General features: G+C 63.7%; 1 protein-coding gene across 1 annotated transcript in view; it reads left to right on the forward strand.

Annotated features, from left to right (window-relative positions):
• The window catches only part of LOC142403194 (E3 ubiquitin-protein ligase BRE1B-like), a 46,041-nt gene extending 33,126 nt beyond the window's left edge, over positions 1 to 12,915 (forward strand). The window contains 4 exon segments of the mRNA XM_075489387.1: positions 74 to 199; positions 3,802 to 3,942; positions 10,314 to 10,415; positions 12,514 to 12,915. Of these exon segments, the coding sequence (XP_075345502.1) occupies positions 74 to 199; positions 3,802 to 3,942; positions 10,314 to 10,415; positions 12,514 to 12,690 (546 nt within the window). The 3' untranslated portion in view covers positions 12,691 to 12,915.
• Positions 12,916 to 13,086: the final 171 nt, after the last annotated feature.

A 13,086-nucleotide genomic window follows, 5' to 3' on the forward strand; every position in this document is an offset into this window, starting at 1 on the left:
GTGGCCAGGAGGAACCGGGGGGACCCCGGCACCCGGACAGGGGACCCAGGTGTCCGGTGGGGGTTGTCTCCAGGTGGACGCCCAGTTGCTGGTGGTGCAGAAGCTGGAGGAGAAGGAGCGGGGATTGCAGAGCAGCTTGGCAGCGGTGGAGAAGGAGTTGGCCCTGCGCACCCAAGCCCTGGAGCTCAACAAGAGGAAGGTGGGACAAAGGGTGGGCACCCAAGGGTCCTGGGGGGCTCCCAAGGGTCCGGGTGGGCACCCAACAGTCTGGGTGGGCACCCAAGAGTCCAGGTGGCCACCCAAGAGTCCTGGTGGGCAGCCAGGCATCCAGGTGGGCACCCAAGAGTCCAGGTGGGCACCCAACAGTCTGGGTGGGCACCCAAGAGTCCAGGTGGGCACCCAGGCATCCGGGTGGGCAGCTAAGAATCCAGGTGGGCAGCCAGGCATCCAGGTGGGCACCCAAGAGTCCAGGTGGGCACCCAAGAGTCCGGGTGGGCACCCAAGAGTCCTGGTGGGCACCCAAGAGTCCGGGTGGGCACCCAACAGTCTGGGTGGGTACCCAAGAGTCCAGGTGGGCACCCAAGAGTCCAGGTGGCCACCCAAGAGTCCTGGTGGGCAGCCAGGCATCCAGGTGGGCACCCAAGAGTCCAGGTGGGCACCCAACAGTCTGGGTGGGTACCCAAGAGTCCTGGTGGGCAGCCAAGAGTCCAGATGGGCACCCAAGAGGCCAGGTGGGCACCCAAGAGTCCAGGTGGCCACCCAAGAGTCCTGGTGGGCAGCCAGGCATCCAGGTGGGCACCCAAGAGTCCAGGTGGGCACCCAAGAGTCCAGGTGGCCACCCAAGAGTCCTGGTGGGCAGCCAGGCATCTAGGTGGGCCCCCAAGAGTCCTGGTGGGCACCCAAGAGTCCTGGTGGGTACCCAGGCATCTGGGTGGGCACCCAAGAGTCCAGGTGGGCAACCATGCATCCGGGTGGGCAGCTAAGAGTCCAGGTGGGCACCCAAGAGTCTGGGTGGGCACCCAAGAGTCCTGGTGGGCACCCAAGAGTCTGGGTGGGCACCCAGGCATCCGGGTGGGCACCCAATAGTCCAGGTGGGCACCCAAGAGTCCGGGTGGGCACCCAACAGTCTGGGTGGGCACCCAAGAGTCCTGGTGGGCAGCCAAGAGTCCAGGTGGGCACCCAAGAGGCCAGGTGGGTAGCCAGGCATCCAGGTGGGCACCCAAGAGTCCAGGTGGGCACCCAAGAGTCTGGGTGGGCACCCAGGCATCCGGGTGGGCACCCAAGAGTCCAGGTGGGCAGCCATGCATCCGGGTGGGCACCCAAGAGTCTGGGTGGGCACCCAAGAGTCTGGGTGGGCACCTAGGCATCCGGGTGGGCACCCAAGAGTCCTGGTGGGTACCCAGGCATCTGGGTGGGCACCCAAGAGTCCAGGTGGGCAACCATGCATCCGGGTGGGCAGCTAAGAGTCCAGGTGGGCACCCAAGAGTCTGGGTGGGCACCCAAGAGTCCTGGTGGGCACCCAAGAGTCTGGGTGGGCACCCAGGCATCCGGGTGGGCACCCAAGAGTCCGGGTGGGCACCCAGGCATCTGGGTGGGCACCCAAGAGTCCAGGTGGGCAGCCATGCATCCGGGTGGGCAGCTAAGAGTCCAGGTGGGCACCCAAGAGTCTGGGTGGGCACCCAAGAGTCCGAGTGGGCACCTAGGCATCCGGGTGGGCACCCAAGAGTCCGGGTGGGCACCCAAGAGTCCGGGTGGCCACCCAGGTGTCCGTGGAGGCCACCCAAGAGTCCTGGTGGGTACCCAGGCATCCAGGTGGGCACCCAAGAGTCCAGGTGGGCAGCCATGCATCCGGGTGGGCAGCTAAGAGTCCAGGTGGGCACCCAAGAGTCTGGGTGGGCACCCAAGAGTCCGAGTGGGCACCCAAGAGTCCAGGTGGCCACCCAAGAGTCCTGGTGGGCAGCCAGGCATCCAGGTGGGCACCCAAGAGTCCAGGTGGGCACCCAAGAGTCCTGGTGGGTACCCAGGCATCTGGGTGGGCACCCAAGAGTCCTGGTGGGCAGCCAGGCATCCAGGTGGGCACCCAAGAGTCCAGGTGGGCACCCAAGAGTCCTGGTGGGCACCCAAGAGTCCTGGTGGGTACCCAGGCATCTGGGTGGGCACCCAAGAGTCCAGGTGGGCAACCATACATCCGGGTGGGCAGCTAAGAGTCTGGGTGGGCACCCAAGAGTCCTGGTGGGCACCCAAGAGTCCGGGTGGGCACCCAAGAGTCCTGGTGGGCAGCCAGGCATCCGGGTGGGCACCCAAGAGTCTGGGTGGGCACCCAAGAGTCCGAGTGGGCACCCAAGAGTCCAGGTGGCCACCCAAGAGTCCTGGTGGGCAGCCAGGCATCCAGGTGGGCACCCAAGAGTCCTGGTGGGCACCCAGGCATCTGGGTGGGCACCCAGGCATCCGGGTGGGCACCCAAGAGTCCAGGTGGGCACCCAAGAGTCCTGGTGGGCAGCCAGGCATCTGGGTGGGCACCCAAGAGTCCAGGTGGGCAGCCAGGCATCCGGGTGGGCAGCTAAGAGTCCAGGTGGGCACCCAAGAGTCCTGGGTGGGCACCCAGGCATCCGGGTGGGCACCCAGGCATCCGGGTGGGCACCCAAGAGTCCTGGTGGGCCCCCAAGAGTCCTGGTGGGCACCCAAGAGTCCAGGTGGGCACCCAGGCATGTGGGTGGGCACCCAAGAGTCCAGGTGGGCAGCCATGCATCCAGGTGGGCAGCTAAGAGTCCAGGTGGGCACCCAAGAGTCCTGGGTGGGCACCCAAGAGTCCAGGTGGGCACCCAAGAGTCCTGGTGGGCAGCCAGGCATCCAGGTGGGCACCCAAGAGTCCGGGTGGGCACCCAAGAGTCCTGGTGGGCACCCAAGAGTCTGGGTGGGCACCCAGGCATCCGGGTGGGCACCCAAGAGTCCAGGTGGGCAGCCATGCATCCGGGTGGTCAGCTAAGAGTCCAGGTGGGCACCCAAGAGTCCGAGTGGGCACCCAAGAGTCCAGGTGGGCACCCAAGAGTCCTGGTGGGCAGCCAGGCATCCAGGTGGGCACCCAAGAGTCCAGGTGGGCACCCAAGAGTCCAGGTGGCCACCCAAGAGTCCTGGTGGGCAGCCAGGCATCCAGGTGGGCACCCAAGAGTCCAGGTGGCCACCCAAGAGTCCTGGTGGGCAGCCAGGCATCCAGGTAGGCACCCAAGAGTCCTGGTGGGTACCCAGGCATCTGGGTGGCCACCCAAGAGTCCAGGTGGGCAACCATACATCCGGGTGGTCAGCTAAGAGTCCAGGTGGGCACCCAAGAGTCCTGGTGGGCACCCAAGAGTCTGGGTGGGCACCCAGGCATCCGGGTGGGCACCCAAGAGTCCAGGTGGGCACCCAAGAGTCCTGGTGGGCAGCCAGGCATCTGGGTGGGCACCCAAGAGTCCAGGTGGGCAGCCATGCATCCGGGTGGGCAGCTAAGAGTCCAGGTGGCCACCCAAGAGTCCTGGGTGGGCACCCAAGAGTCCGGGTGGGCACCCAGGCATCCGGGTGGCCACCCAAGAGTCCAGGTGGGTACCCAAGAGTCCGGGTGGGCACCCAAGAGTCTGGGTGGGCACCCAAGAGTCCGGGTGGCCACCCAGGTGTCCGTGGAGGCTGGAGAACCCCTCCCAGCGTCCCTCAGCATCTGGGCGATGGGGTTTGGGGTGGTGGGACCCGCCACGTCTGGGTTGGGGGCCCGGCGGCGGGCACCCAGCACCCACGTCGGGGGCGGGGGGGGGGGGGTTGGGCACCCAGGCGGTGGAGGCGGCGCAGCTGGCGGAGGATTTGCGGGCGCAAGGGGAGCACGTCCAGGCCCGGCTGCGGGAGCTGCAGGCCTGCGCCGCCGAGAACCGGGCCGCCAAGGACAAGGAGTCCCTCAGCCTCAAGAGAGCCCAGGTGGGGACCCCTATGGCATCCATAGGGCAAGGAGCGTGGCGGGGGGGTGGGAGGGGTCCTTAGGGGGCTCGGGGAGGGGGGGGGGGGGTCTTATGGGGGTTGCGGGGGGCTGTGTGGGGAGTCTGGGGGGCTCTGTAGGGGGCCTGCAGCACCCTATGGGTTCTATGGGGAGGCATGGGTGGGGAAGGGATGTATAGCGGGTCCTTATGGGGCTGTGTGGGGTGTTACGTCGGTTCTGGGGGGCCCTATGGGGCTGTTCGGGGAGTCTGGGGGGCTCTATAGGGTGCCTACAGCACCCTATGGGTTCTGTGGGGATCTGTGGGGAAGCATGGGTGGGTAAGGGATGTATAGCGGGTCCTTATGGGGCTGTGTGGGGTGTTACGTGGGTTCTGGGGGGCCCTATGGGGCTGTTCGGGGAGTCTGGGGGGCTCTATAGGGGGCCTGCAGCACCCTATGGGTTCTATGGGGATCTAGGGGGAAGTATGGGCAGGTAAGGGATGTATAGTGGGTCCTTATAGGAGTGTGTGGGGTCTTACATCGGTTCTGGGGGGCCCTATGGGGCTGTTCGGGGAGTCTGGGGAGCTCTATAGGGTACCTACAGCAGCCTATGGGTTCTATGGGGATCTAGGGGGAAGTATGGGCGGGTAAGGGATGTATAGCGGGTCCTTATGGGAGTGTGTGGGGTGTTACGTGGGTTCTGGGGGGCCCTATGGGGCTGTTCGGGGAGTCTGGGGGGCTCTATAGGGTGCCTGCAGCAGCCTATGGGGATGTTGGGGGGGCTGTGGGTGGGTAAGAGATGTGTAGGGGGTCCTTATGGGGCTCTATGGGGGCTGTGGGGGGTGTTATGTGGATTCTGGGGGGCTGTTTGGGGAGTCTGGGGGGCTCTATAGGGGGCCTGCAGCACCCTATGGGTTCTATGGGGATCTAGGGGGAAGTATGGGCGGGTAAGGGATGTATAGCGGGTCCTTATAGGAGTGTGTGGGGTCTTACATGGGTTCCGGGGGGCCCTATGGGGCTGTTCGGGGAGTCTGGGGGGCTCTATAGGGGGCCTGCAGCACCCTATGGGTTCTATGGGGAGGCATGGGTGGGGAAGGGATGTATAGCGGGTCCTTATAGGAGTGTGTGGGGTGTTACATGGGTTCTGGGGGGTCCTATGGGGCTGTTTGGGGAGTCTGGGGGGCTCTATAGGGTACCTACAGCACCCTATGGGTTCTATGGGGATCTAGGGGGAAGTATGGGCGGGTAAGGGATGTATAGCGGGTCTTTATAGGAGTGTGTGAGGTGTTACATCGGTTCCGGGGGGCCCTATGGGGCTGTTCGGGGAGTCTGGGGGGCTCTATAGGGTGCCTGCAGCACCCTATGGGGATGTGTGGGGGCTGTGGGTGGGTAAGGGATGTGTAGGTGGTCCTTATGGGGCTCTATGGGGGCTGTGGGGGGTGTTATGTGGATTCTGGGGGGCTGTTTGGGGAGTCTGGGGGGCTCTATAGGGGGCCTGCAGCACCCTATGGGTTCTATGGGGAGGCATGGGTGGGGAAGGGATGTATAGCGGGTCCTTATGGGGCTGTGTGGGGTGTTATGTGGGTTCTGGGGGGCCCTATGGGGCTGTTCGGGGAGTCTGGGGGGCTCTATAGGGGGCCTGCAGCACCCTATGGGTTCTATGGGGACCTGGGGGGAAGCATGGGTGGGTAAGGGATGTATAGCGGGTCCTTATGGGGCTGTGTGGGGTGTTACGTGGGTTCTGGGGGGCCCTATGGGGCTGTTTGGGGAGTCTGGGGGGCTCTATAGGGTGCCTGCAGCAGCCTATGGGGATGTTGGGGGGTTGTGGGTGGGTAAGAGATGTGTAGGGGGTCCTTATGGGGCTCTATGGGGGCTGTGGGGGGTCTTATGTGGATTCTGGGGGGCTGTTTGGGGAGTCTGGGGGGCTCTATAGGGGGCCTGCAGCACCCTATGGGTTCTATGGGGAGGCATGGGTGGGTAAGGGATGTATAGCGGGTCCTTATGGGAGTGTGTGGGGTGTTACGTGGGTTCTGGGGGGTCCTATGGGGCTGTTTGGGGAGTCTGGGGGGCTCTATAGGGTGCCTGCAGCACCCTATGGGTTCTATGGGGAGGCATGGGTGGGGAAGGGATGTATAGCGGGTCCTTATGGGGCTGTGTGGGGTGTTACGTGGGTTCTGGGGGGCCCTATGGGGCTGTTCGGGGAGTCTGGGGGGCTCTATAGGGGGCCTGCAGCACCCTATGGGTTCTATGGGGAAGCATGGGTGGGTAAGGGATGTATAGCGGGTCCTTATGGGGCTGTGTGGGGTGTTACGTGGGTTCTGGGGGGTCCTATGGGGCTGTTTGGGGAGTCTGGGGGGCTCTATAGGGGACCTGCAGCACCCTATGGGTTCTATGGGGATCTAGGGGGAAGTATGGGCGGGTAAGGGATGTATAGCGGGTCCTTATGGGGCTGTGTGGGGTGTTATGTGGGTTCTGGGGGGCCCTGTGGGGCTGTTCGGGGAGTCTGGGGGGCTCTATAGGGGGCCTGCAGCACCCTATGGGTTCTGTGGGGAAGCATGGGTGGGTAAGAGATGTATAGCGGGTCCTTATGGGGCTGTGTGGGGTGTTACGTGGGTTCTGGGGGGCCCTATGGGGCTGTTCGGGGAGTCTGGGGGGCTCTATAGGGGGCCTGCAGCAGCCTATGGGGATGTTGGGGGGGCTGTGGGTGGGTAAGGGATGTGTAGGGGGTCCTTATGGGGCTCTATGGGGGCTGTGGGGGGTGTTATGTGGATTCTGGGGGGCTGTTTGGGGAGTCTGGGGGGCTCTATAGGGGGCCTGCAGCACCCTATGGGTTCTGTGGGGAGGCATGGGTGGGGAAGGGATGTATAGCGGGTCCTTATGGGGCTGTGTGGGGTGTTACGTGTGTTCCGGGGGGCCCTATGGGGCTGTTCGGGGAGTCTGGGGGGCTCTATAGGGTGCCTGCAGCACCCTATGGGTTCTATGGGGAATCTAGGGGGAAGTATGGGCGGGTAAGGGATGTATAGCGGGTCTTTATGGGGCTGTGTGGGGTGTTATGTGGGTTTCGGGGGGCCCTATGGGGCTGTTCGGGGAGTCTGGGGGGCTCTATAGGGGGCCTGCAGCACCCTATGGGTTCTGTGGGGAAGCATGGGTGGGTAAGAGATGTATAGCGGGTCCTTATGGGGCTGTGTGGGGTGTTACGTGGGTTCTGGGGGTCCTATGGGGCTGTTCGGAGAGTCTGGGGGGCTCTATAGGGTACCTACAGCACCCTATGGGTTCTATGGGGATCTAGGGGGAAGTATGGGCGGGTAAGGGATGTATAGCGGGTCTTTATAGGAGTGTGTGAGGTGTTACATCGGTTCCGGGGGGCCCTATGGGGCTGTTCGGGGAGTCTGGGGGGCTCTATAGGGTGCCTGCAGCAGCCTATGGGGATGTTGGGGGGGCTGTGGGTGGGTAAGGGATGTGTAGGGGGTCCTTATGGGGCTCTATGGGGGCTGTGGGGGGTCTTATGTGGATTCTGGGGGGCTGTTTGGGGAGTCTGGGGGTTCTATAGGGGGCCTGCAGCACCCTATGGGTTCTATGGGGAGGCATGGGTGGGTAAGGGATGTATAGCGGGTCCTTATGGGGCTGTGTGGGGTGTTACGTGGGTTCTGGGGGGTCCTATGGGGCTGTTTGGGGAGTCTGGGGGGCTCTATAGGGTGCCTGCAGCACCCTATGGGTTCTATGGGGAGGCATGGGTGGGGAAGGGATGTATAGCGGGTCCTTATGGGGCTGTGTGGGGTGTTACGTGGGTTCTGGGGGGTCCTATGGGGCTGTTTGGGGAGTCTGGGGGGCTCTATAGGGGACCTGCAGCACCCTATGGGTTCTATGGGGATCTAGGGGGAAGTATGGGCGGGTAAGGGATGTATAGTGGGTCCTTATAGGAGTGTGTGGGGTGTTACGTGGGTTCTGGGGGGCCCTATGGGGCTGTTCGGGGAGTCTGGGGGGCTCTATAGGGGGCCTGCAGCAGCCTATGGGTCCTATGGGGATCTATGGGGAAGCATGGGCGGGTAAGGGATGTATAGCGGGTCCTTATGGGGCTGTGTGGGGTGTTACGTGGGTTCTGGGGGTCCTATGGGGCTGTTCGGGGAGTCTGGGGGGCTCTATAGGGGGCCTGCAGCACCCTATGGGTTCTATGGGGACCTGGGGGGAAGCATGGGTGGGTAAGGGATGTATAGCGGGTCCTTATGGGGCTGTGTGGGGTGTTACGTGGGTTCCGGGGGGCCCTATGGGGCTGTTTGGGGAGTCTGGGGGGCTCTATAGGGTGCCTGCAGCACCCTATGGGGATGTGTGGGGGCTGTGGGTGGGTAAGGGATGTGTAGGGGGTCCTTATGGGGCTCTATGGGGGCTGTGGGGGGTGTTATATGGATTCTGGGGGGCTGTTTGGGGAGTCTGGGGGGCTCTATAGGGGGCCTGCAGCACCCTATGGGTTCTATGGGGAAGCATGGGTGGGTAAGGGATGTATAGCGGGTCCTTATGGGGCTGTGTGGGGTGTTATGTGGGTTCCGGGGGGCCCTATGGGGCTGTTCGGGGATTCTGGGGGGCTCTATAGGGGGCCTGCAGCACCCTATGGGGATGTGTGGGGGCTGTGGGTGGGTAAGGGATGTGTAGGGGGTCCTTATGGGGCTCTATGGGGGCTGTGGGGGGTGTTATATGGATTCTGGGGGGCTGTTTGGGGAGTCTGGGGGGCTCTATAGGGGGCCTGCAGCACCCTATGGGTTCTATGGGGAAGCATGGGTGGGTAAGGGATGTATAGCGGGTCCTTATGGGGCTGTGTGGGGTGTTACGTGGGTTCTGGGGGTCCTATGGGGCTGTTCGGGGAGTCTGGGGGGCTCTATAGGGGTCCTGCAGCACCCTATGGGTTCTATGGGGATCTAGGGGGAAGTATGGGCGGGTAAGGGATGTATAGCGGGTCCTTATGGGGCTGTGTGGGGTGTTACATCGGTTCTGGGGGGCCCTATGGGGCTGTTCGGGGAGTCTGGGGGGCTCTATAGGGGGCCTGCAGCACCCTATGGGTTCTATGGGGATCTGGGGGAAGCATGGGTGGGTAAGGGATGTATAGCGGGTCCTTATGGGGCTGTGTGGGGTCTCATGTGGGTTCCGGGGGGTCCTATGGGGCTGTTCGGGGAGTCTGGGGGGCTCTATAGGGTGCCTGCAGCAGCCTATGGGGATGTTGGGGGGGCTGTGGGTGGGTAAGGGATGTGTAGGGGGTCCTTATGGGGCTCTATGGGGGCTGTGGGGGGTGTTATATGGATTCTGGGGGGCTGTTTGGGGAGTCTGGGGGGCTCTGTAGGGGGCCTGCAGCACCCTATGGGTTCTATGGGGAGGCATGGGTGGGGAAGGGATGTATAGCGGGTCCTTATGGGGCTGTGTGGGGTGTTACGTGGGTTCTGGGGGGTCCTATGGGGCTGTTCGGGGAGTCTGGGGGGCTCTATAGGGGGCCTGCAGCACCCTATGGGTTCTGTGGGGAAGCATGGGTGGGTAAGGGATGTATAGCGGGTCCTTATGGGAGCGTGTGGGGTGTTACATCGGTTCTGGGGGGCCGTATGGGGCTGTTCGGGGAGTCTGGGGGGCTCTATAGGGTGCCTGCAGCACCCTATAGGGTCTGTTGGGGATGTGGGGGGGCTATGGGCAGGTAAGGGATGTGTAGGGGGTCCTTATGGGGCTGTGTGGGGTGTTATGTGGGTCCTGGGGGCCCCTATGGGGCTGTTCAGGGACCTTGGCGAAGTCTATAGGCACTCTATGGGCTCTATAGGGAACCTGGACAGAAATACGGGGGGGCTGGGGGGTCCTTACGGGGCTCTATAGGGGCTCTGAGGGGCCCTGTGGGGTGGTTATGGGGCTCTGGGCACTCTGTAGGACCCCTATGGCACCCTATGGGCTCTATAGGGTTTGGGGGCGGGGTACAGCTGCTGTGGGGTGGTATGGAGCCCTATGGGGTGGCAGGGGGGGCTCTATAGGAGCATTACGGGGCTCCATACAGAATCTACGAGGACTTAAAGGAGCTCTAGAAGCTTCTGTGGCACCCTATAAGGGGTCTACGGGGACCTATAGGTGCTTTGGGGGTCTCCATAGGAGGTCTGTGGGACCCATAGAGGCTCTGTTGGGCCCTATAGGGGTCTACAGGGCCCTATAGGGGGTCTGCAGGGACCTATAGGGGGATTGTGGCTCCCAGAGAGGCTCTGTGGGGCCCTACAGGTGGTCTGCGGGGACCTATAGAAGGTCCACGGGGACCTATAGGGGGTCTACAGGGACCTATAGGGGGTCCGTGGGGACCTATAGGGGCTCTACGGGGACCCACAGTGCCACCGTGGGTCAGCACCCCCCCATCCCCGCAGGAGGAGCTGTCGCGGCTGCGGCGGAAGCTGGAGAAGCAGCGGAAGGTGGAGGTCTACGCCGACGCCGACCAGATCCTCCAGGAGGAGATCAAGGAGTACCGGGTGCGGTGGGGGGGCACCCATGGGTGCCAGGGGGTGTGGGCAGGGCTGGGGGGGGGGGGCAGGGGGCACCCCAGGGCTCCCTATGGCCAGGCGAGGCGGCTGGAGGAGCTTGGAAGGTGCTGGGGGACCTTGGGGTGGGGTTGGAGGATCTCAGTGGAGAGCTGGAGAACCTCGAGTGGGGCTTGGAGGACTTTGGATGGGGCTGGAGGACCCATGGGTGGGTGCTGGAGGACTTTGGGTGGAGTTGGAGGACCTTGGGTAGGGTTGGAGGACCCGTGGGTGCATACTGGAGGACCTTGGGTGGGGTTGGAGGACCCATGGGTGGGTGCTGGAGGACCTTGGGTGGGGCTGGAGGACCCATGGGTGGGTGCTGGAGGACTTTGGGTGAGGTTGGAGGTCTTTGGGTGGGAGTTGCAGGACCTTGGGTGGGGCTGGAGGACCCATGGGTGGGTGCTGGAGGACTTTGGGTGGGGTTGGAGGTCTTTGGGTGGGAGTTGCAGGACCTTGGGTGGGGCTGGAGGACCCATGGGTGCATACTGGAGGACTTTGGGTGGGGTTGGAGCTCTTTGGATGGGAGTTGGAGGAGCTTGGGTGGGGCTGGAGGACCCATGGGTGGGTGCTGGAGGACTTTGGGTGGGGTTGGAGGTCTTTGGGTGGGAGTTGGAGGAGCTTGGGTGGGGCTGGAGGACCCATGGGTGGGTGCTGGAGGACTTTGGGTGGGGTTGGAGGTCTTTGCATGGGAGTTGGAGGAGCTTGGGTGGGGCTGGAGGACCCATGGGTGGGTGCTGGAGGACTTTGGGTGGGGTTGGAGGTCTTTGGGTGGGAGTTGGAGGAGCTTGGGTGGGGCTGGAGGACCCATGGGTGGGTGCTGGAGGACTTTGGGTGGGGTTGGAGGTCTTTGGGTGGGAGTTGGAGGAGCTTGGGTGGGGCTGGAGGACCCATGGGTGGGTGCTGGAGGACTTTGGGTGGGGTTGGAGGTCTTTGCATGGGAGTTGGAGGTCTTTGGGTGGGAGTTGGAGGAGCTTGGGTGGGGCTGGAGGACCCATGGGTGGGTGCTGGAGGACTTTGGGTGGGGTTGGAGGTCTTTGCATGGGAGTTGGAGGAGCTTGGGTGGGGCTGGAGGACCCATGGGTGGGTGCTGGAGGACTTTGGGTGGGGTTGGAGGTCTTTGGGTGGGAGTTGGAGGAGCTTGGGTGGGGCTGGAGGACCCATGGGTGGGTGCTGGAGGACTTTGGGTGGGGTTGGAGGTCTTTGGGTGGGAGTTGGAGGAGCTTGGGTGGGGCTGGAGGACCCATGGGTGGGTGCTGGAGGACTTTGGGTGGGGTTGGAGGTCTTTGGGTGGGAGTTGGAGGAGCTTGGGTGGGGCTGGAGGACTTTGGGTGGGGCTGGAGGACCCATGGGTGGGTGCTGGAGGACTTTGGGTGGGGTTGGAGGTCTTTGGGTGGGAGTTGGAGGAGCTTGGGTGGGGCTGGAGGACCCATGGGTGGGTGCTGGAGGACTTTGGGTGGGGTTGGAGGTCTTTGCATGGGAGTTGGAGGTCTTTGGGTGGGAGTTGGAGGAGCTTGGGTGGGGCTGGAGGACCCATGGGTGGGTGCTGGAGGACTTTGGGTGGGGTTGGAGGTCTTTGCATGGGAGTTGGAGGTCTTTGGGTGGGAGTTGGAGGAGCTTGGGTGGGGCTGGAGGACCCATGGGTGGGTGCTGGAGGACTTTGGGTGGGGTTGGAGGTCTTTGCATGGGAGTTGGAGGAGTTTGGGTGGGGCTGGAGGACTTTAGGTGCGGCTGGAGCACCCATGGGTAGGGCTGGAGAACTTCAGGAAGGGTTTGGAGGACCTCGGGTGGGGGTTGCAGGACCTTGGGTGGGGCTGGAGCACCCACGGGTGCTCCATGTCACGCCGTGGGGCCACCAGCCATCTTCTCCCGCTCTCCCCGTTGCCTCTCTACCATCTCCCGTAGGGTTGTAGGATCTCAGGTTGGGCTCGGAGAACCTCACGTTGGGTTTGGAAGAACATGGGTGGGCCCGCAAGCACCCATGGGTGCCAGGAGGGCGGGTGACAGGGTGTCCCAGCGGGGTTGACGGCCATCTTGCCCCACCCCCCAGGCCCGCCTGACCTGCCCGTGCTGCAACGCCCGCAAGAAGGACGCCGTCCTCACCAAGTGCTTCCACGTCTTCTGCTTCGAGTGCGTCAAGAGCCGCTACGACACGCGCCAGCGCAAGTGCCCCAAGTGCAACGCCGCCTTCGGCGCCCACGACTTCCACCGCGTCTACATCAGCTGAGCCCCGCGGCCGCCCCACGGCACCCAACGGTGCCCCCCGGCACCCGTGGGTGCTCCCCGAGCCAACTGCGGGTGCTCCTCGTCCAACCGCGGGCCTTGGAGGTGGATCGCCGCCACCTCGGAGGACCGCGGTTCCCTCTGTGTCTGTGTGAGCTGAACCCCATGGTGATCCTCGGCCACCCGTGGGTGCCCCACGAGACCTCTAGGTGCCCCATAGCGACCCACTGCACCCATGGGTGCTCCGTGGTCGAGCGCAGATCTTGGAGGTGGATCACCGCCACCTTGGAGGACCGCGGTTCCCTCTGTGTCTGTGTGAGCTGAACCCCATGGTGATCCTCGGCCACCCGTGGGTGCCCCACGAGACCTCTAGGTGCCCCATAGCGACCCACTGCACCCA

This window comes from Mycteria americana, unplaced genomic scaffold, assembly GCF_035582795.1.
Source record: "Mycteria americana isolate JAX WOST 10 ecotype Jacksonville Zoo and Gardens unplaced genomic scaffold, USCA_MyAme_1.0 Scaffold_133, whole genome shotgun sequence".
Classification (NCBI taxonomy): domain Eukaryota; kingdom Metazoa; phylum Chordata; class Aves; order Ciconiiformes; family Ciconiidae; genus Mycteria; species Mycteria americana.